Source organism: Pipra filicauda, unplaced genomic scaffold (assembly GCF_003945595.2).
Source record: "Pipra filicauda isolate LSUMZ 115617 unplaced genomic scaffold, ASM394559v2 scaffold158_size1702193_pilon, whole genome shotgun sequence".
NCBI classification, from domain to species: domain Eukaryota; kingdom Metazoa; phylum Chordata; class Aves; order Passeriformes; family Pipridae; genus Pipra; species Pipra filicauda.
In genome coordinates this window covers 975475-1000232 of record NW_024104084.1, presented here as the reverse complement: position 1 = coordinate 1000232, position 24758 = coordinate 975475, and the positions used below count along the sequence as shown (strand labels likewise).

General features: G+C 39.5%; 1 protein-coding gene across 15 annotated transcripts in view; it reads right to left on the bottom strand.

The window, feature by feature from the left end:
- LOC114003380 (CUGBP Elav-like family member 4) overlaps positions 1–24758 on the bottom strand; it is a 699867-nt gene that overhangs the window by 608390 nt on the left and 66719 nt on the right. For all 15 annotated transcript variants that reach the window (XR_003546206.2, XM_027750321.2, XM_027750316.2 and 12 more), the window contains exon 2: positions 65–147. Coding sequence is in view for 14 of the 15 variants with exons in the window: in XM_027750321.2 (XP_027606122.1) it covers positions 65–147 (83 nt within the window). In the remaining variant the exon portion in view is untranslated. The remainder of the gene's footprint in view (positions 1–64; positions 148–24758) is intronic.

Here is a 24758-nt window from a genome sequence, read left to right as displayed (position 1 = left end):
AGAACTCCATATGTAAATCATTTTAGATTAAAAAAAAAAAAAAATGTTATCATTCTGGACTCACCCCCGGCAGTGTCTTCTGTTCATGCAGTGCACTCTGGGCCTTTAGAGCAGACTCCCTTTCGCAGTATGTTAGGAAGGCACAGCCTGTAAACAAAAAAGCATAACCTCAGTAACAGCACTGCTTCAGAGAAGATCCATTTAAAATTGAGATGTAGAACAAACCATTTTCCTGTCATCATACCATTCCCAGTAAATCAATCATAAAAATCTCTCCTTAGCAAGGGAGTAATCAAGAATCACGAAATGAAGCTATCATTGCTTCCTCTGAGGCCTGTGAGCAACAGTGTACCTAGGACTGCTTGTTCTTTGAACACATATTTAAGTGCCAGAGACAGAAGGATGCACAGAATTAAGGATCTCAAAGATTCCATGTAATGGTAAGGTGGGGCATGAGATCCTGCTCCTGCTCCAGCAGCAGCACTGGGAATAAGCACTTTATTGCCATATCATGTTGAAGGTCTCATGCCCTCCTTTTGTATCAAGTATTTTCAGTAGAGGGTATAGAAGGGCTTGGAGCTTTCTACTGCAGAAGAGTACTTCTATTGTTTAGCCTGGCTTGCACCCACAAGTAGTTGCCCTATTTGCATCTCACCAGAAGGCTTCCACCCTGTGCTAGCTACTGCTCTCTGGCTCCCACCCTTACACACAATTACAGCACAGCCCAAGCAACCAGTCCAAAACCTCCCTGACACACAGATCATTAGCACTTCAGAGATGCTCCAATGGATTGTGTCCTTGATTCTTCCAAAAATTGTCTTATTAACTACAAAGGCCAAGAACATGTCAAGGTAGGGCCCTGCTCTGCCTTCTCTCCCCACACATGTTTGCCTTCTCATAAAACTGGTTGATGTTGCAATGTCTCACTCCAGTTGTGAGCCTGATGTGATCAAATTATTTCTTCTTACTGCAGTATACTGAAAACTTGCCAGTCCCTGCAGCAAAAAAAGTGCTTGTTATGCAGAGGACATTTTCTCTGAAATTACTTCAGAATGTCTGCCACCTCTCCAGCTCCTTGAAATGGAGGAATCCTATCTTTCAAGGTTCAGGCAGCATGTCCCTCAAGCTGCGGGTACCTTTCAAGAGCAACACGAGTACAGAAAGACTACCAAAGAAAGAAACAAGTTCCATAATCTCATTTTGACCCACTCACCTTCTCCCCATGCACATATAAAGTATGTAACAGGTGAGTAAACAGTATACTATGAACTTTTCAGCTTTGATTACCACTGTGACATTTTGTCCACTGTTTTTCCCAAGCTGGTTCCTTAGATAACATTACTGAAGAAATACACACTTGTTCTTTTCTTCCTTACAATTCTTTTAATAGATTAGTACATACGAGAGACTAGGGAGATTTTTTTTCTTACAAATATACATTATTTTTTTTCAAAGATTGTCTTGTGGAAGTCACCCTACTACTCTCACAAAAAAGATACATTTTGGCATGAAAAAAAAAAGAACAATTTTTTTCACTATTTCTTACACTGTATTACTTTCTGGAGGCCTTGTTACTTTCAGCATATTCAAGCCAATCACATTGTTTCAGTAATTGAGAGACAGAAGCAGAAGGTGACAGTCAAGGAAGGAGACTGAGCAGAAGCAAAAGTTTGCATACTCGACTTGGAATTATGTTGTATTTCTTTCCCTTTAAGTGGGTGAGTTTTCAGTTAGTCTGTATCTACCAAAGAAAGCAAAGAAAGAGTGGCAGAGAGTTTGCAGCAAGCAAAAGTAATGGATTGAAAAGGATCCTTAAAAGTCACCCATAGCTCAATAATCAAATGGGAAACTATGCTTAAATTAATTTCAGTGCTAAATCACAGGCTGAGAGCTCTCTGTTTACTAGACACAATAAGAAAGTCTCCCTTTAGTAGCAGACGTGGAGCAGCTGATACAGTCTAATTAAGCACATTATAGCACGCTGCTACAGAGATAAACTATGCACTATTCCATAACGATAGCTGTATTTTTCTCCTCATTGTGATGGCCATGATGACAGTTCAGGTTAACAATGTCCTGCAACTCCTACAGTATCATGACTGTAATTCAGACTGAGTAGACAGAAGACGACTCTGCTCTGAAGGAGCAAATTTCCCTTCCAAGATCCACACTGCGTGTGTACGGAGGCAAGTTCTTATCAGGGAGAAAGCTCCACTAAGTCCTCTCCAAACATGTTGGTGAAAGTGGTAGAAGTGCCAAACTTCTAGAAACAATGCTTAGTGGAATGTGTCCAAGCATCACTGATTTCCCAAACACGGTGTTATGGACAAAAAGATGCTGAAATGGAAAAGGAATCGACCCTTTTATATGGTCAGGCAAAAAAGCCACCCTGCTTTCCAGGGTCAAATGTTGAAGTGTTTCATTGTCACTTCCCATTCATACATCATGCACATATATGACAATCTGTCCCACTCTTGTTGGGCAAAAAGTGATATTTTAATGAAAAATAATATCTCATTTATTGTAAGTAAGACCTTGTTGCCTAGAGACAGTAAGAGGTTCCATCCTAACTGTAGCCAAACGGAATAAAGTAGAGCTTAATGTTCATAACTGGTCTTGAACTTGAAAAAGAGAGTTCATGCGTATTTTTTGTCTTCCATTTACTTACCACAAAATTGTTCTCTAAGGCACATATCCTGATGGCATTAGCCATCAGTTAAAATAGTATTTTTCAGAAAAGTGTGGTCTCTAATAAAACAATACATATCTATTATTTGGTCCTGCAAGTATTTCTATATTTCAGCTCCTTTTGCATTAGGATGAAAGGCAATACTATTTCTTGAACCACCCTGCCCCGCCCACTCCCCCCATTCACCCCCAAAACATCAAAATAATTGATCTGTCCTTTGTATTGTATTTAATGGAATGACAACTGTAGAACCTCTTTCAAGTGTTACTTTTCCTAGGTTACCTCTATCAATGTGAGTCCATATGGCCCCTCCAAAGGGCTCTTCCTTCCTGGAGACTGTTGCTTAAAGAACAGACCACTGGACGCTCAGCTGAACACTACAGCATACAACACACTCAACAACTGAGTCCAGAAATAATATCATATGGAGCAGATATACTGGCTTTTACAGAGAAAAGAAGCTGGTGGAAAAAGTGGTTTGGTTGTGGTTTTTTGTTTGGTTGGTTGGTTGGTTGGTTGTTTTTTTTTTTTTTTTTTTTTTTTCATTTTGATTTCCCAGATGGAAAACAATTTCAGAACAATCAATTTTCCCTGCTGAAACTTATGATTGTGTACAGAACCACTTATTTCACTGGGAAAAAAAGTATTTGATAGTAAGCTCTTAAATAGCTCAACTTAACAGCTCACTTGCCATCAGCTGTTTGAGTTGGATGTGAACATGATTTTTGGGTGAAAGACTTCATATTGCATTATAAATAATTTTCACCATCCAGCCCCTTTGAATTGCCAATGTTCAGCTGTATAATGAACATTTCTCAAAACATCTCCTAAGGAAAGTTAGTGTAAAGCCTATGCATTATTTCTGTCATCTACTTCTATGTGTGGTAAGGACTGAGTCAGTGCAGTGCTTGTGAATTATTCCTGAATTTGAACAAAAAATCTAATTGACTAATTATTGATAATGAAGGACTTGCTCTTAGTTGTTCCTAATTTCAATTCCATTTCTCTCAAACATGTCATGTTTTCCAGACATATGTCAATCAGCTAAAAGATGTTTTTTTGGATTGTTTTTCCAGCTGTTCATTTACTACCAGTGGACAGCTTTTTGGGTAAGCATATAAACATCTGGAAACTCCCAGCTGCCAATTAACTCTCAACCTATTGAACTGCAGTCTCTTGGAAACATGAAAACATATCAAGTGGTCTCCTGGGAAACAAGGTTGTTAAAGAGAAGGGGGAAACAAAAACAAAAGCTTGAGATGGAAAAAAAAATTACAAAAGCTGTATTTTAATTTTATCTCCAGAGAATTCAAGAGTACAAATAATAATTGTATGGAATACAGATGGATAATAGTCGTGGGTACAGCAACTTCAGCTCCACAGTAAGTCTCCAGATTTTGCACGAGCCTAGGAAGCAAAGCAGTCAGGGGACATGTTGTGAACTGAACAGAATAATTCTGAAACCACCTGAGTTGCAGAAAGCAAAGTCAGGGACCGGGAGAATGGAGAAAAACCCACTGCAGCAGAAGATCAGATTTGAGACCATCTAAAGAACTTGAAGATGTACAGGCCTGTAGAACCTGATGAGATGCATCTGTGGGTCCAGAGGGAACTGGCAGGTGAAGTGGCTAAGCCCCTATCCATCATACTTGAGATCGGCAGACCAGTGAAGTTACCACTGACTAAAAAAGGGAAAAAAATCCATGTTTTTAAAAAGGGAAAGGAGGAAGACCCATGCAACTACAGACCATATCTGCAAGACCATGGAGCAGAGCCTCCTGGAAAACACACTAAGGCACATGGAAAAAAGGATGTGATTGGTAACAGCCAACATGGCTTGACAAATGGCAAATTGTGCCTTACAAATTTGGTAGCCTTCTCTGACGGGGTTACAACACTGATGGGAAAGGGCAGAGAAACTGACAACATCTACGTGGATTTGTGCAAAGTATTTGACACTGTTCTTTCCAACACGTCTCTAAAATGGAGAGACGTGGATTTGAGGGATGGACCAGAGGAATTAGCTGGATGGTCTCACTTGGAGGGTTGCTGTCAGTGGCTTGATGTCCAAGTGGAGAGCAGTGATGAGTGACATTCCTCAGGGTTTTGTATTTGGACTACTACTCTTTAACACCTTTGCTGGTGACATGGACAGTGGGATTGAAGGCACCCTCAGCAAGTTTACCAACAAGAAACCCAGTTTGTGGTGCAGTCGACACTCGAGGGAAGGGATGACACCCAGAGGGGCTTTGACAGGCTTGAGGGGTGGTAAATACCATGTAAATCTTGTGAAGTTCAACAAAACCAAGTGCAAAGAACTTTACCTGGGTTGGGACAAACCCAACACAAATAGAGACTGGGCAGGGAATGGATTGAGAGCAGCCCTTATGAGAAGGATGAAGGACATGGAGCTTCTGGAGAGAGCCCAGGGGAAACCATGAAGGTTGTCAGAGGAGCTGGAGCAACTCTCCTGTGAAGACAGGCTGAGAGACTTGAGTTTGTTCAGCTTGGAGAAAAGAAAGCTCTGGGGACATCTTACCTAAGAAGCTACAAGAGAGTTGGAGAGGGACTTTTTACAAGGTTGTGTAATGTCAGAACAAGGGGGAATGGCTTCAAACTTAAGAGGGTAAATTTAGATCAGATATTTGGAAGAAATTCTCTGCTGTGCAGGTGATGAGGCACTGGAACAGGTTGCCCAAAGAAGTTGTGGATGCCTCATCCCTGGAAATGTTCAAGGCCAGGTTGGATGTGGCGTGGTGCCTTGGTCTAATGGAAGGTGTCTCTGTCCATGGTAGGGAGGTTGGAACTAGGTAGTCTTTCAAGTCCTATCTATGATTGTATGAATTACTTCACCCCACTAGTACTCCATTTGTCCTGGTACAAGTGAAAACAGAGTCTTTCTACTTGATACCTCTGTGCTTATCACTTAAGCGAAACACTTGACTCTCATCTTCTTTAAAGCAGTTAAAAGGCCCTGGTCACCTAATTCATATTTAATTATTTAAAATTAGTAATCTTGTCGTCATCGATAAGACATTCATTTGACTTTGCCTGTAGGAGACGAATAAGCCTCTGGAAATATTTATCCTTTACACTTGGTGTAAGATCCATGCACCACCTTTTAAGGTACAGGCTTTTAGCGTCAAGGTTGCATTTTCCCAAGATTAGGTTCCACTTGGCACCTTTAGCCTCTCAACTACCACAAGTACATGTGTTATCTGTACCATAATTATTCCTTGTTATATATATGGTGGGGGATGAAGATGGTGCGTACCGAAGATCTAACGAATTACTCTAATTAAAGGCTTTTTTACCCTTTCTTGTTTTATTCTGGCAGACAGCCACAGGTATCCTGACACAATTTTTTGCCCATTTTTTAAATTGAAGACTTATGACCTTTTCTTTGTATGATTTGTTTCAGTGACACCTTATGATTTTATTGGAACAACATAACCTCACACAAAGCATGACTTTAGATATTCCATACACCTAGATCTAGAGGCATAGTCTAAGAGTAAGTCTATAACCATGACAATTTCCAGATGTTTGCTGTCTGTCCAAAAAAGGTATGAAAAGGTCTTGTTTAAAACTAATGGATATATACTTCAACAGATTCTGGGGAATGATCCCTTAACCTTCTTAAGCCTATGTTTACTCTTTGGCTTTATGGGGGAAAATTAGGAAGTTTGATAGGTGCTTTAAAACTCTTGCATGAAATCTGAGAGCTAAAGCAGATTCTCAGCTCAGGGGTGTGAATCCAGTCAAGGGAAGAACTTACATGAAACTCAGCACAGCTATGTAATTACACCAATGTGAAATTAGGTTCATGATTTGAACCGTAGTCCATTGTCTCTCTTGGAAGAATCCTTGGCTCAGATGCTGACCTCAGCCAAGATAATCCAGAACAATTAGGATAACCATAGGTTTTGAGAAGGCTGACTCAAGTGATCTAAGCCAGTTTTTGATTCACAAACTTTTGTGACTATAAAGTATGCACTCAACCAATTATCACAGCTCAGCTGACAGGTGCTAACTTCTGAAACTACAACCCGTCCAATACTTGTAAGTGTAACTAAAATCAGAATCACTGCCCAGGAAAAGATAAAACTTTCACAAGGCTGTCAGGTTTTTGTTGACTTTTCTTCTTTGAGTCAAATACCTTCTTTTTTTTAGTTACAAAAATGTTATTTGACTTTAACAGTGGATTTCCTAAATTTGCCTTCCTGTGTTGTTTTATGTTAGACTTCTGTACAGCACATAAACTAGTGAAAAGAAACTCTTGTGTAACACAAGAAAGAACAGATATCAGCTCATAGTGTCTTCTACTGTGGGACCTTTTCCTACTGTCTTTGATGTCATGTCATGACTAGGCTTCGCGAACAAAGATTTGGGAAGGCTCTATCCACATTTGTTACAGGTCTTTGATGCACCCCACATCCTAAACCCCCAAAGCAGAGAAACTAAGGGCTTTACTTCAGCAGCACACTATGGACTTCCAGAAAGCAAGCTGTAATTCAAGCATAATTATCCAGGACCTTCATGCTGTATACTGAAAATTGCATACCTTGAATCACATGCTAATGGTCATACTCCAATTTAAGAATAGCTACAGTCTTCTAGAGGAGATGGTTTGAGAGCAAAAACATCACATCTCTGAGAAAAAAAAGGAACTTTCAACTGTTAACAGGTCTTAGCATCTCATTTAGTGATGCTTCAATCTCTCTGTACCCTAACTACCTTTGGAAAAATTAGAACAAGGTATACAAGTTATCTGTGATGGACCAGAAATCTGTCCCCCATTTTCCAGACTCTGGATTTGTGTTTAAGAGAGCTCATTCTCTGAAAATAAAACAGTTCATTGCTTCAAAATTCAGAGATCTGTTACACAGAGCAAGACTGTGGTACTTAAGAAAATTCTTGCCTTAAAATCAACATCTCAGGTTACGTCTCCCAGCTAGGATTTCAAAGTGAAAAAGAAATCTTTTCTCGCTTTAACTATCCTAGCTCTACATGTCTGGTTTTGAAACAATTCTCATTTGCTCTGTCTACAGTGGACTGCCCAAGGTTTAATCACTTGAGGGTTTCAGAGATTGAGCTGAATTTTCTTGAGGGAGACACAATCAATAAAGACTTTTGGAACTGGAAATGTTTTATCCAATTTCTTCATCTGTTTCTCTCTCAATGATTAACTACCTTCTGACAAAAGTTAACATCTTTGCTGGTAAAGAACATTCACTTGGCTAGAACTTTCTTTTTCTCCATCTCCCCTGCTGCACAACAACTGAACACTAACTGTTTAGAGAAAAAGATAGGAATAAAAATCTTCCCAGATATCAGCTTCCCTGTCAATTATATTGCAAGGCAGATTAACATCCGAAATGCCCTGCTGTGTGGAATGTTAATTTTCTTTTTCCTCTTATGCTATTTTCCATTAACTATTATGGTGCTGTAATATTCCTGTTATAGATAACTTGATAAGGTTTTGTGTCTTAAAGCACACATAAGGCCCACTTGTGTACACCCATGAACCAATATAAAAAACAAATTAAAGGGCCAAATCTGCAAATGCAGAAGTTAACCATATTTACAGAATAGTAGCTCACTTAAAAATGCATTTATGATAGTTCAAAATGAGACATTCATATGCACAGTCCGAATCAGAGTCTTTCCTCAGACTAAACGGTGTTTAATTATATTTAGCAGTGTCCAGGCAAACAGCAGACAGACTGGGGTAACTACTGGTGTATGTAAGTATTCCAACAAAACAGACAATGGTTTCATCCTGATTTTTAGGTTTTTAATGAAAGCAGTAGTTTTTAAAAGTCAAAATTTCTCATAGAAATTTTCAGTGAAATAGTTCACCAAGAAGTGTTTCTCAGCCCTCTGATATAATTTTTGATCAGATCCTACAGCAAGAGTAACTTACTCCAGGACAGTCAGTAGTCCAGGCTCCCATCTGAATCAGGCAAAGAGGATCTTGAGTGCAGGGCTTTGACACAGGAGAGCACATTGTCACTGGCAGACCCCCAAGCCTTCATGTCTATTTTTTAAGTAGCACCACAGTTTCCTTGCCTCCATACTACTGTAAAACTGGAAAGCTTTTTATCTGTCAAACTTTCTTCCCCAGGTTGAGGGAACAGTTTCTGGCTCTGATTCACACATAGATGAGTTTCTCCTGCGGTCTTGAAAGTTCCTTGCAGGCTGCTTTGAACCATCTTTTTCTTACTGGTACACTCAAAATTAGGTGTAGAATGAACTATTGATTAGACATACCACATACCAGGTCCTGTTCTCCACAACTGTCAGTGTTTCAGCTTTAAATTTGATCCTGAAATTTCTGGGATAATTTTAATCATCTGAGTCCAAGTCAACTGAAGATCCACTTCTCAAGTTTCTGCAAGTCTAACCAACCACCCAGAACATTTTACTTCCAAGAACAGATGTCTAATTTCCATACACACAACAAGTGGTCAAAGAATAGACCCCACATCAAACAAAACAGAATGTAGATTACTGGTTAAGGTAGTTGTCTACCACAGAGAGTCCTGGCATGCCCAGGAAGGCCTACAAATATTAAATTCTTTAAATTACAGTAGAAAATTTAGTTTTAAACAGACCAGCCTCACTTCAGTTTCTCATTTGTTGCCTGCTACCTGTAGACTCCATGTTGAAAAGAGAGGTGTATGCCTTCAGGCCCTACCCCTCAAACAGTTAGGGAGTGCTTTTGATTTTAAAATATAAAAAGATTGACATTAAGGTGAAAATAATAATCAGTTGGTTTTCCAGACCAAGCAACAGTGTTCCCAATATTTCAAAACTCTGTCACTGATGAGAAAGTCATGCAAAAACTCTAGAGATCTAGAGATCACTCAAGTAAGGATGAGAATAAGTAGGTTCCAGCTTCTACTCCCTAAAGAGACACCAAGACATCCAGTTTAAGTTATATCCTGACCACCTCTAAATTGACTTGCTTCAACCTACCTATTACTTCAAAGAAATTCCAGCATATTTGTGTTACCCATTTTACATTGAAGCCTCAGGGAAAAAAAGCTTGAAACCCTCAAGATTTCTTGTTTCCAGTGTGGTGATAAAGAAAAAAAATATAGAAGTTGGGGGTTTCTTTTGGTCTCGTGATTCACTAGTTAAAGTCAAGTATATACCTAGAAATAATCCTTCTGTTGAAACAGTACCTCCTGCATTCAGACAGTTATGGGTTAAACCTCCTTAGAGTACATGCATTAATTAGACTCTGTACCTGCTGTTCTGGGTCCTGCCTTTTGAGTTCTTTCTATTGTTAGCAGCATATGAATAACTCAGTGGATTTTCTAAAACATTTAGCTGTTTCAGAAACTTTTCCTCTTCTTCATTTTTGTTTTGATTTTTTATTCACTTCTTTTGGGGAGACATCTTCAAGAATGTTCAACTAGTCTCCAGAGGTTATGTTACTGTTAAACAACAATCACTTTGAATGTCTTGAATCTTAGCAAAATAAAGCTAAAACAAAACCATCTCTAGACTAATTAGACTGTTCTGCCACGTACAACTTTGTCCAGGTCTTGATTTTCTGCATCTATATAGAGTGATTTGCGGTTATTTTTTTTTTTATTTTATTTTTTTACTGCTCATTATCTTTCACTAGGGTGAGGAACAGACATTTCTTGGAAAATGACATTAAGTCTATGTGCGGGAAATGTGTTCATATTTTTACATAAGAAAAGTTGGTATTTTCACCCTTAAGAAATGTTAGGGTCGTGCAGTAAACATCTTGTTGATAGCATCATCAAATGATTAGTTATTTATGCTTTTATCTCAGAAACATGTAACTTGTTCTAAATACAGACTCGTTCGCTCTCTAAACAACCTCATATTCTTTCTTCTCTCAGGCAGAGCACATATGTCAATATAGACTTCTGACATTTCCAGCTCAAGGTTGAGAGCAAAAGGCACTGAAACAAGTGCAGAAAAGAGCTATTATTAGACAACTCCTAGCCCATTCAGAAACAGACTATTGCAAATATCTCTCTAAAGTTATTGCTCTTACCAAGTTTGCCAGTTATTGCTCTTACCAAATTTGTCCAATTCAGGAAATTCAGATTCAGACTGGAACTTTTCAGACGCCTCTCAAAATCAACCTCAGTACTCATCTACTACTTATGATCAAGTTTTTCTGCTCACTTCGTATGCAAGAGCCATAAACAGGACAACATTAGAAACTCTTTGCTAGGTTTCACAGGGTCTTGTTAAGTTTGAATTCAGGTAAGTGCTTCTGAAGTCACCTTAGGATTTTTGTGTTACAAAACAAATCCAACCCCCCAAAGAATATATTTCCTGATTCCAGCTGATATAGAAATGAAAATCTTTAAGCAGCAGCTGCTCCTACAAGATGATCACCCTGAGACTGGAAGACTCCAGAAACTTGTAAGAGTCACAATATGAGCCAGAGAAAACTCTACAATACCAGCTGGCTTCATGAGATTTCTGGAGACAAATTTCATCTGTCAGAACAATTAACATCCAAGCTCCCATAACCAGATGCTGTTTTCCATATGTTTTGACTTTGAATGGCTGCTTCTATCCTCTAGGAGATGTTGGGAGCAAACAAATATTGTCTCTTACTGCCTATTTCTTCCTCCTTATCCTTCTTTCTCAATTTGGCTCGTTCTTTGAGCATAGGTAGTGGAATGGCATGAAGTAGGACCAAGATCTTCTGCAAGCTGCCAGAGATGATGTAAACTTCCTAATCAACAGACCTCTATCTGCTTAGGGCTGAGAACCTCAAGACATACTCTCTGTGTGTGCATGAGAGAGAAAGCAAGGTGAATTGAGGTGCTCTGGAAGCATGGCAGGAGAAAGACGGAAAACTTCTCTCAAAGTTCCTATTAATCAGTTACAGCACAAAGGAAGAGACGTATGTCCCAAGAACAAGGGTCTCCATTGACTGCCTGGCAAAAGCTCCAAGCTGAGACATCATTGCATGGTACAAGCTTACTTTAATTATTTAGGAACCAGACAAGGCATGTGGAGACTGAAAAAAGATTTAACCACCTATCCAAAGCCACAAAAAGAGTTTGTATTAAAGGTCAAACTTGAAACAAAAACCTCCCAAGACTCTACCTGGAGCTATGAACACCCATAAGCCTGCTGTTCTTAAATGTGGACATATTCCTGTGTAGACCCATAAATACATTACATCCCCAGTAGATTATCCCAAAATGGTAGATTAGGAAAACACTACGGTCCCTTGCGTCCAGGTGCATTTTCCCATCCACTACTTGTTACTGTTCCTCAGTAACAAGTTGAAAACAAACTCGGTGAATTTTAGCCTAAAACTTCAAATTTTTACAAAAGACATAAGAGATGTAATCCTTGAAGTGAAAAAAGAAACAGTGAAATTAATTAAAACAAGATCTGTGCAATTTACAAAGCTTCAGTGCACTGGGTTTAAGAAGGGCTCTTGTCAGGGTGAAGTAAATGAGGTACAATTTCCTGATGAGTAGAGAACACAAAGAAAAGTGTGTAGTAGTTAAATATCAAACAGGTATTTTGATCACATTTTTTGTTAATCAACTTAAAAATTAGTGAAGGCTGAGTATGTTGTAAATTGTTTTGGTTAAACCTTTGAAGTAGCTCATAGCAGAAAGTTTTGCTTTTAGAACTGAACTTGTATTAGACTGGAAGATCAGTGTAGACCACAAAACACTGAGTGCTGGCAGGAGGAACTTGTTAGTCAGGAAGTGTCAATTGTATCAAGATGGAAGAACCATCTAGCAAAGCAGAAGTTCTGATCTTAAATTTAAACTACAGCAAAGAAGACTTCATACATCAAGAGGAAGGGAGAATAAGTTGCAACACATCCTGGAGGGTGCTGAGCCCCTTAATACCATGGTCAGTCACCTGGATCCCTACCAGGGAGGATTAGCCTTACCTAGCACCTTGAATGATTCAGTTCTTAAAATGAAGGTAAAGAATAGCCACAGAGGCAAATGCTCAACAGGACAGGTGAAGCTCAAAGGCAGTAATGTCAAAAGACACTTTCAGATGATAGTGGACAATATCACATACAATACTGTGTATGTCTCTTCCAGACCAAAGACACCTCCCTCCTTTGGTGTCAATAGAAAACCCAGATCTGAAATGATCCCGTCAACTCTAATCGCCTAAAAGTGTTCAGAAACACGTGGAAGGAAAAAAAGGAAAAGGAAAAACGGATTTCAGAGATGAGTAATAGAAATTCATAATGGACTGGGAGGACTGACTTATGAGAGAAAATTAAGAGAACCAGATATGTATAATTTGGGTAAATGATGACTCAGGGGGATAGATGATAATCAGCTACAAGACTTGAAGGTGTAAACACAAAGAATGGAGAAAGTTTGTTTGAGCTGATATCTGAGAACAATAACTAGGGGCAACAACATAAAATTCTACATCAGAATGTTTAGTCTGAGCTTTGGGAAAGCTTCCTAACTGTTCTGAATATTGGTGTTCGCCCCTCCCGCACAGCCTCAAAGTGGCTTTTGCGTGTAACCAATCTATTAGTTGAGAATATATTTAATTGAATTTTTATTAAAGTTTACATGTATGACCACATAAGCTAAGGCTTTCTGGATCCTATAAGTTCAGGGATAGTATGGAATAATTCCTTAAATACGATTGAGGGGTGTCTTTGTCTGTGTGTGTTGGAGGCAGGGGCATAGAAAAGGCAGGGAGGGAAAAGGCAGAGGAGTTAAATCAACATGGGGAGCAGGGAGCCCTCCCAGTGAAAACTTTTAAGTCAGTAATTTTCCAGCACCTTTCCTGTCACTCTCCCATCTGACTGCTTTATAAAGTTTTTGTCTCCCTACTCTGCTATAAGGCATAAAGAGAAATTCTTGCAACCCTGCAACAGTATCACAACCACAGATTCTTATGCCATTTAGGACAATTGCAAGCTATAAGATGGAAGTTTATGACCCTACAGAAGGTAAAAGTAAACATTACTAACTGTCTCTCCCAGCCATTAGAGAAAATCAGTCCTTCATGGAACTTTTATTACTTAAGTGACTTGAAACCATAAACAAAAGTTAATACTGATCCAAGAGCAAATACATTCAAAGGGCCTTCATTTTTTCCCTTTCTCCCTATTTCTAACTTTAATGATTGTATCCAAAAGTTTAATACACTGCCTAACCAAAGAAAAAGCACATTTTTTGTTTTAAGAAACCAGTTTAAATAACCTTTCTTGGTGAAAACAAATCAGAATGTCAACTGAGTGGGATAAAATTTTCATTAAAACACAATCCATCCCTGGGCAATTGTCAGTAATTTTCAAGGGATTGGACAGAGCTGAGCAGCCAGCCACCCACCAGTGTTTTCTGAGTGGTGGATTGTTTTTGTTTTACGAGGATAAATTTTTTTGGGAAAAAATGAGAATCAATCATAAAATGATCTATTATAATTTTACTGGGATTTCGTCCTTTTTTTTTTTTTTTTAGTTTAATATGGCACCTTGATTGGTATTTCTTTCTCCACCGATTTAATATAGATTGGAGAAACTCTAAACCACAAATGAATAGAAAAGCATGTCTGTACTAACACAGTGCCAGCAAACAGTTCCTGGTGTGAAAGTGTTCACTCTGTGGAGCAGTCTCCTTAAAAGAGACAATTGGAAGCCATTTTGACCAAGACATTAAAAGATGGACGAAAGAAACTTTCCAGGCTACCTCATGAACACAGTGACCTACCAAAACTTTCCCTGTTGCCAGTCAGTGTATCAGTGCATAGTGGATAACTGGGAGCAGACACACACTAGAGATGTGGTTACACTTTATTATTTTTTTTTTCTACCAGGAAAGCTAAAAATAGTTAGCCAGCTGCTGAGCATCTCTGGGAGGCTAAACACGCTGGAGAATCCCTGCTGATGTCAGAAAGTAGGAGAGTAGAGCTTAATGAGTTTAAAAATCCCAAACAACAACTACTGCTGTCTTCAAAAGTAGTGGACTAAAACATTATATAAGGATGATGGTACCAGATCAGACAAAGTCCATCTCCTACAATATCCTGTCTCCAATGGAGGCAGAAGTAGATGCTATGAAACAAGTACGAGGAGAGGATGTGCATCATGCCCCCTCTGGGTATTCTTCTCAGTTTCCAGCCTTGTGGCTCGGGGACTTCTGGTCCAAATGTGATCTCTGCATATACAGTAATCACTTGATGAAACTGAATCTCCCATTTTCCACGGCCTTTTGCTACATTTTAAAATTTCAGTTTGTGTGTTTTCCTGTAAACAGATTTAAAGGTACTTGTTTGTTTCTTTGGAGGGTTTTCTTCTGATTTATAGTAAGTTTTATAGGAAAAGTAGAAGACTTCTGCCTAGCAAGTTCCAGTCTTAAAAACATTCATCATAAGAGCCTTCTTCCAGGACCACCTATAATCTGATTTTATGGAGCAGTCCAAAAGACAAATCAAAAGGTTATAGGTTTAGAAGTGTCCTACAGGGCTCCCAGTATCTTACCAACTCATTTACAGACAATCAGGGAATCTTTCAAGACCCAAGCACATCAGTTGGCAGAAGCTTTGAGTTGAAGCATTTCTTAAATATTTTGGTTCCACTAAAGCAGCATTGCTCAATAGGGAACTAATTTATCACAGAGTTTCTTCTCTAGTCTACCTCTGCTGATAAACCAAATTTCTCATGATAATACCTTCTGCATGGTAATAGGATAATACCTGCAGGAATGCTAAATAATATTTCTCCAATGCCCAGAAAAAAAAGAAAGTTTACATATACTTCTCTTCCTTACCCCTCTCCATATTCCCCCCATCCCCAACCCCCCCCCCCCCCCCCCCCCCCCCAGCCAAGGGCTATAAAATCTCTGCATGCTCCTTACATTTTTAAGAGTGAAAATACAAGATTTTGTGGTTTGTTTTTTTTTTTTCCCTTTCTTAATGCAAATTAGAAGCCAAGAAATATCAGAATTTAAATTGCCCCTGGAGCAAAACTATACTAATATATGTGTGCCTTATAGAAGATGCCAGTTATATGACTATTTTCCCAGTCTTTGTACTCTAGCTTCTGTCACTGGACTGTCTTTGTTCCATACTTGTACAAATCCCAGCAGATCAGCAGCCTCATCAAAATAAATGCATGCAGCCACCTTCTCCAGTACAACTGAAGTAATTCTCCATCTGAACCGAAACATGTGATATTATACAATAAGATTTAATTGCAGCAGATTAAGTTTGTCAGGATATGCAGAATGTTATGCTATAGCCGAGGCAGGAGGAATTCTTACCTTAGGAAAGGGGCAGAAGAATGGAAAGAAGAAACTTCTTGTCCAGCTATTAAACAGCCTAAATGTTGAATATCTCTGAAAGGGCCACATCTTCCTCCCAACTCCCAACATGCATACAGCCCTTCTTCACACCACTCAGACTCTACTTGTGCAGTACTTCATTTTTTTTCCTCTCCTCTCTCTACAAAAATATTTCAGAGTTGCTTTCTCAAGAAGCAAGCTTAAAGAATTTCATGCCTAAAGATGATAAGGACATGTTTTGTAGATGCATTCTTCAGTTTTAAATGCCTTACTAAATTTAAGAACTGAACAGATAACACTTAGCATCTATAGCTTGTGCGATTTAATGTAGCAGTACGTTAACATGACATTTGATAATTCGTGGACAGATCTGTCCAGCTGAAAAGCCCTCTTCATTGACAACCTGCTGACATGCTGGACTGGGGGCTGATCTTTGCAGATAATGACTTTTACACTACCTCTTGTCTTTGGCCTCCATGGAGTACAGCCAGGTAACCACAAAGTCTTTCATCCACTCTGCATTTCCATGTCTAAGACTTTCACGGTTTTTGAGTGAATGCCCTGCAGCCATATCACTGCCCCTTTGGCTATGATTCCTGCAAACTCATGGAACTTTGTGTCCCCAGAAGAACTCCCCTTGTAAAGGCTTTACTTGCAGCTCACGTCCCATACCAGGAGGAACTACAAGACGTCAGTCTTCCCTCTTACACATGGTTTCTCACTGCGTATCACTTTGTGAGTGGAAGGGTAAGACAGAGCAACTCGCAGTTGCTGCTTGTTCTGGTTTTGGTCAGCATTCAAGATTCATCTAGGTCTTTGCAAGGTCAGAGACTCTTTGGAAAGGTAGCAAGTCAGTGGTCATCTAGTGAGCATTACGTGACAGGATATGTTGTGACACTTTGAAATGCACATCTAAGGGTGTCCCAATCTGGTCACTTAAGATCTGTTCACATCCTTTCCTTCAGGTGCACTATGGAAAGGACAGTGGCTTAATCTCAGTGTGTTGTTCTAATGCTGCCTCCAGCAGTTAGTAAAAAGGCCTGTGGCAAGAAGAATGTTCAAAATCTGGGAAAAGAACACCATGGACATTAACAAGGCTTTCGGGAAGAGGGGGTAGCATTCCCCACACCTGTATTCCAATAGGTGGATTACAAAACCTGGAGCCAGAGAGATGTTACCAAATCCCTGTTTCCTGCAAGAAATAAGAGCCTGCTCTGTCTGTCTAGCAAAATGGAAAAAAGCCCCGCATAGATAGGATTGCTAGCTACATCCCCACAGTAAATATCAAGGAGAAAAGAAGCATTTAAAATAAAGGACAATGTTGCACAAGGACAAATAAGTATAAATTGACCATGAATAAATTTGATTTGGGAATTAGAAAAAGGTTTCTAACCATCAGAGGAGCGATGCTCTGGAACTGCTTTCCAACAAGGATAGTGAGAGCAAACGACCTAATTAGTTTAAAGATGAGGCTCGATAAACTTATGAAAGGGATTATGTGATGTGGTTGTCTGCAACAGTAGGGAACAGATCCTGATGAGCCAGGATTTTCCCCCAGTCCTGTGTTCCAGGCCAAATCCTGTCAATCCAAATCCTCAGCTGCAGTGCAGTGATTTACCAGGCATCACAGAGAACACCTTATTCTAAAACAGGACTGGCTTATGTTTTCCAAAAAGCATAGGTTTGAACTTACATTGAAAGCGAACATCTACTACTGAAAATACAAGAAAAAAAAGAGAGGGGGGGGAAAGCCCCTAGAAATCTTTATAGATGGTGGGAAATAAGAAACTTGGAAATTTGTTGTTGAAATAAAGGTGGGGGGAAGAAGGGAAAGATTATTTCTACTGGAAGCTCGGGCAAAGTACTCCACTATTTTGATAAATAAATATATAAGCAGAAAATGATTTTGATATTTAATAAAAATCAGTCCATGCATTTGTAACTTTTGCTGCAAGAGATAACACATCTAGATAAACATATTAGTCATGCAAACCATATTTTCTGTTCAACTCTACAAACTGAAAGCAGCACTCTTGACTGCCTAGCAGTTGTAGGTGAATCACAGAACTGTCAATTCACACCAATTACTATGAAATGGAGCCTGGGAGGTCAGCTCAGCCAAGCAGCCACCAAAATGCGCAGAATACGTAAAGCATTTAACATTTTTTGTCCGATCCATCCCTAGAAACCACTAGAAATGAAAAGAATCTATATTTTGGAATCATAATGCAATATAAATTGCCTCAGTCTGAATCCTATTGAGTATTAGGGTGGCAGGTGGAGAAGATTTAAAATGTAACCACTCCTCCTTTTTCAATAAAGAAGCCTTATGCTACACTTCTGCAAAGTTAAAGCTGTCCCAGGATTACCCCAACAGCAGTGTTATTAGCCATTATTTTTTCCTTAAGATAACTGATAAAGTTCCCAGGAAAGATCAGTCTTGATATGCAAAGCAGTCTCACACTGCAAGGGAAATTATTTTCTGATAAGAATATAGAGCAAGTACCGCTGGTGTCTTGAGAGATCTTAAGGGTGTCTTAGATTCACCAAACAATTCACAGTAGGTTTTTGTCTGACCACTCCAATAATGTCTCCTGCCCATGTTTCCCAAATTAGATCACTTCATCATGACTATTAAAGCCATAGGGACAGTCCTCCACATTTCTGTCATTTCCAGAAGAAAAATAGGCTGCACAGACCTGGTCCAGGGTGTCAATTCTCATCTCTGACTTGAGTATCCTCTATACAGAAGCACAATAGCTGACTAGAACAGTGCATTAAACTTCCTAAACCATAGGAGTTTCTAGCCGTGTTGCAAAAACTCTTTTGCAATTTTAGTTCCTCTTCTGCACCAGTGCCACTGAAAAGGGAGAAATCGCTATCCCCACTTCACACATGTTGAAAAAATGTTTAGAAAAAAGCAGAAAAACTCTGACTACCTTTCTCATCTGTGCATATAGGGTACTTAGTAGGTCAGGGCTGTTTATCCTAGATACCAAGTTAAACCCGGTATTTTGCCTCTTTCAGCTTTTCCCAACTTGTCCGTAGTGCATTTTACCTTCTCTCAACTGAGTCCATAAAGAGATTTGGGATCTTTTCTGAAATGGAAGATGTTCTACAGCTACAAGCTGTTATAGCAACCAGCCTGCCTACTGCTCTCCTGGGCACCTGCATTATGCAGAGCTTGGTGTTCTCAATATTCGCTTCAGGATTTGGTGCGACACTTCTGAAACATAGCAGACTAGAGATAGGATGTTTAAAAGAGATAAAAATCCTTAAAAGCAGCTTCAAAAACTTAACTTTTTTCCAAAGTTGTCAAAAAGAGAAGCTTTGAGACCTAAAGAGATACAGACGTGTTGGAGGGAACCTCAGAGAGTAGGATGGATGTAAAGTAGTAAGAATGATCCTCTGGTAGACATTAATGTCTGCACACCTTGTCCCCCGTGCTTTGGTTTTACATGTAAAGAAACAGGGGTGGTTTCCTTTGTAAAACCTGTCCTCTTAGTTCACAGGATGCATGACCAGCTTTCATTCATCAGATCAACCAAATCTCTTTTATTTTTGTCTGTATGCTCTTTTACTTGGTCTTTATTCTAACAGAACTGATACTTTCATATACCTAAATAGTTCTTGAACATATAAACTCCTTCATGAAGAGCAAACAACTCCTTCCTTCCCTCACACTATAGTGCCAAAGTCTTTTCCTAGCTCCCTCTTACTTCTACCACACAACATTCACGAGTTTTACTTTAAAGATGAGCCTGTTCTGGAATCACACACACACACACACAGGCACCCCCCCTCCTCCCTGTTCTTCCTCAAACAGAATAACATATACTCTGAAGCAGGCTTAAAGATGCCTAAATGTATGTGTAATGGCTCATCATTCTGTATCTTTAGGAGACAAACAATGAATGTCAGAATCTTCTTTAAATTTTCCTAACTCATTTAGAAATCGCTTTCACAAATCACTCTGGAAACTTCACCCAATGTTTTATGCCTTTACTTATGCCCTTTTAAAAGCTGCCAAGCTGCATCTTTAAAGCTTGGGCTTTATTCCACCAATTTTGTGAACACAAGTCATTTGTGACTCAATTCCCTTAGGCATGCAAGAGTCCAAGAATAAAAATATATACTAACCCAGATGATTTCAGGAAGGCTATTTGGGAGTAGGGAAAGAGAGGGAAGAAGGTGCAAGGCCCAAACAATGACATTTTTCCTGAAAGAAGAGTCACAAATTTGAAGTTTGTAAGGAGCCTTTCTCTATATCAAAAGACTGTGATGAATATTTCTATCCAAGGCAGGAGGCAAAGGGACCAAAAATCTCAAAAGAAAGCTTCATTTTAGTGCAAATTTTTTTTCGTCTGCAACAGTAACCCGCTGTTACATCCGTAAGTCCACATTGTGGACGAAGAATAATTTCCATTTTCACCTCTGAGCCTGATTTTTTCTGAAACCTTAGTGTTAAGTCTTGAGCAGATGAAGGACCATTCCGAGGAATCTTTAGAAAAGGAATAAATGAAGTCAGATAAACCCCCAATCATACAATTTTATGTCAGTGACATGAAACACCAAGTAAAGACATCCAAATACTTAAGCCATTGCAAAGTGGTATGGTATTTAGCTCAATACTGTTTTTGTGGAGGGAGTTCATGCACTTAAGTTCAGGCATTTCAGAATAGCTGCCACTGAAATCAGAGAAGATACGAGGATGCTTTGTCACCAAAACTATGGATTTGCCCTCATGATGATTGGCAAAAAGGTTGATGGCCAGTTCCTTTCCTGCCCACTCTCTACCCTTCCGTGTTCTGGCTTGAGGCTTTGATTCCTGATGTCCACTGACAGAAAGTTGATTTAGGACAGGTTGCTTACAGATCCCATCTGCTTTGCAGCAGCAGATGTCAGGCTCTTTCAGGAAGGATTTGGCAGCATCTTCTCCACTGTTTGGTGTGGATCAACCACCATGGCTGCAGGAAACATTAAATAACAGAACGAGACAGGCCAGACACAGCAGACTGGTCCCTCCATGACACAGATAAATATACACTTTGAGCACAAAGCCTTTATTCCCTTTCTTTTCCTTCTGTCCCTTAGATCAAGCACACCATGGGCTTCCACACGCCTTGCACTGATGGCCAGCAGGTTGGAACTCGAGTGCGGGCTTAGATCCAGCTTCCTTACACAGTGCAGAGGTACCCTGAGGCATTTAAGGAAAAGCTACAGTAATACAAATCCTCTTGTTTTCAGCACAGAATATAGACAAAGCAACAGTGTATCTGGATGGGGAGCAGCTGGTCTTGTTACAAGGTGTGCGGAGTGAGAACAAAACTAGGCTCTGGGCCTGCCCAAAGTTTGGCTCTAGTCCTCCGTGGCTTTATTCCTGCTGCAGCTACAAATGTGTGAGTCTACAATTTAGTAATAATATACTTCTTGACTGACCTTTTCTGGCAAGTTAATGACAGGAGAGAGTAATAAGGACATGCTTTTTAATCTAACATCAGTCAATAATAGCATACAACTAATAGACTTAGACATCATATATTCAATAATTGTTTTTACTTAAAACCCTTACAGTTTGCCCACTGAGACACAGCATGTCAGCAGCAGTCACTGCCTATTGATAGGCCCTGGTGAGACATTTATTCATACCTTCCTGGCTACTTTATCTTCTCCCAGAGCATCCATCACTCGAGTATCTAAGCACTGAGATATACATTCATTTATATACAAACACATTTTGGCTCAGCTGCCACAGAAGCTGGGATCATTATATGTTTCTCAATAGTAAGCTAGCTCCCCTACAAGTACACCCATTTATTTCACTTCCTTGCAAGAGGAGTTTACTTATACCTTCTAATACCTAGAAATCTCAACCAGAATCAGCGCTTTCTTCATGTTAAGAGGCATGTGCATACCCGGGAGCACATTCAGATAACTTGAACACAAAGCTTCTTCTTATATCAACATGTGTCTTAATTGCTTTTCAGAGGACTAAATAAAATACTGAAGAGGGAGACAGGGAATAAGAAGAGCTCGGGACTCCAGGAGGGTTGCATGAAGCAGGCTATGACATCAGCCAATGGACAAAGATTTGAGGGATCCCTGCACCAGGTCCCATAATGGTATGACAGAAACAGATTGCCCCATCCAAAATCACCCATCAGGGTGCAGCACCTGGATTTTTCATCATTCAGCACTGGTCCACAGCACGTCTCAGATATAATTGCCACTCAAGCATCAAGTAATTTTAGAGAACAAAGAACAGATTACCAGGGGTTCAGTCAGAACTGAGATATCTAGAACGACAACAATTAACTATCTTTTTTCATATGAGCATTATTCTTTTTCTGTCTTTTGATAGGGGGCAGGAGAGGTGCATTAATAGTTAGTTATTTAGATAGTAGCTGCCCTAGGGTTAAATTGCTAAAAACACCCATCTTGCTTGTTATCCTTGTTTTGTTGGAAAGATTAGGTTCACCTCACTTTACATGGGAAAGATGAATGACCCAGTTCACTGGCAAGGTCTAAATTGCAGCCCTTTGCATGCTGAAGTCTTCCACCACTTACTCTTGTCACAAACAGCACCCTGCAATCCATTTAGTTTCATTTACAGCAGATTAATTTCTCTCTGACCTTTGGCTCTGCTGCCAAACAGGCCTGAGACAGACAAGAGCTTCTGAACAGCAAGTGTATTTGATGATGTCAATCACTGGACCCCAGGGATATTCTTAACTTCTCATGTGCCAGAAAACCACAAAAGAAACCTTTCTTCTGTTTCTGGATGTGAATGTCCACACAACCTGTGTTGTGGCTAAGCAAGACCTGAAGAGCCCCCACAGCTGCCCACAAATGAAGGCGGGTACACTTATTTTTGACTTATTTTCAAATGTCACTCCACTCCTCCTCGGACAATTATATTTATTTTCTTTAGGTTTAATTTTATAGGCAAATTCCTTGTCATAAGAGTCATACTGCTCAAATTGCTACTCCAGCAATTTTATTGCCCCATTGCCGTTTGCATGCCATTAGTGGGCCTTGCAACATCATTACTTTGCTTTCAAGACTCCATCTATAAGAACAAGAAAAAGTTATGGTCACTTTCATAAGGAAAAGAACAGTTAAATTCCACTACTGCCTGTCGTATTCTATGCAAGAAAGTTCTCTCTTACATTCACTTTCACAAAGAGTGAATTTCACGGAATTGAATTCACACTGAACGAACTGAATTCAATTCACACTAAGTTCACACTGAATGAACTAAACTGAATCCAGAACTGAGATTTTGTCCAGAAGAGAGGGAAGACAGCTTTCTTTCCCAGGCACAAGCACTGTATGGGGTTGGAAGCTAGGAACTACTTTTGTGTGTCTTCCTTCCAAAAGAAGAAGGAAACTATTCACATCAACTGTCAAGAGTTCTTCTCACGGCTGGAGTTCCTCAAGACAGAAAGCAAGGCTGAAAAAGAGGGAAGGCAGTTAAATTACAAGGTCTGGTTGAGTTCATCTGCAATGCTTCTCTCCCAGCTCAGCAGTACTCAAGAGCATGACAGGAGCTGGACTTCTCGCTATTTCCAGGGCACCACCTGGCAGAGCCACAGGACTTCTCATGTCACCTACCCTCAGTGCCAGCCTCTTCCTGCAGCACTACGCCAGTCCTTCGGCTTTCTTTCTCTCCTCCACAAATTTTTCATGGGGACTTCAAGGTTTACTGCAGCAAGTTAGACATTTCCATTAAAGAGAATGCCCTGCGTGGAATCAGAAGCGTCTTTTCAATCCCTGTTCAGGAAGTCCTTTTGCAGAGTTGGCAACTGCTTGTGGAAAATTATTTTCCAGAGCACATCCAGACCCTCTTCCTCTAGCCATATGCTAAGAAATCACGCTTCATAGTCTGAAAGGCCCAGAACGATTTGAAGGTCTGTCATTTTTCCTTTCTTACAACTGTAAAAATTCTTAAAATAAGTCCCTGATTACCAAAAGAACTTAGTTTTTTTTTTTTTAAAAACAACAAGCAGTAAAAGAAAATTTGCAGAACTGAGTCATTTCTGCCAGCGTGTCTCTTGAAAATAATGATGTCCCTCCTCCAACAGATCTAATTCCTCTTAATGAAAAAAAATGCATTCACGTAGATAATTCTTGCCTTCATTTTTAACTGTTGCTTGTTACTGTTAGGACTAAACACAAACATGCAGCAACAGGAGCAGTTTCTGTCATTTATCTATTTCAATAAGCACTCCCACATCACTTCACGCTTTGAGCAATGTCTCTGGCTGGTTTTTCCTTGTCTCTTCCATTTACATATATTTAGAATTTATTTTCTTTAGTAACTAGTACAATGGGCCCACTGATTTCAGATGATGCAACACTACATCAAAATGATGGTTTAAAACATTAATGGAATCTGAACATAACAGTGCACTTTTTCAAATACTTCGTTATATTTTGTTGTATTTAGAACATGGGATTGCAGTGGGTTTCAAAAAACATTATTAGCCTTCACTGAAGATTTTTTCTTTAACTTAAAAGAAACCTTGACAGAGATGGAATAGAGTTGTTTCAAACTCTGTCAACACTTTTCTAACTTTCTATGTCAGGTTTTTATGTGCGTGAGAGAAGCTCTAAGTGTTTTGTTCTCCTTAGACAAAAAGAGTCCTGTAAAAATCTACATGATTATTGTTAACAGTACTATGTAATATTGTATGCCTGTGGATTTATACTCAAGACACTCCAGGCATATAAATGCATGGAGAAAGACAGATATGCAATATTGTACTGAAACA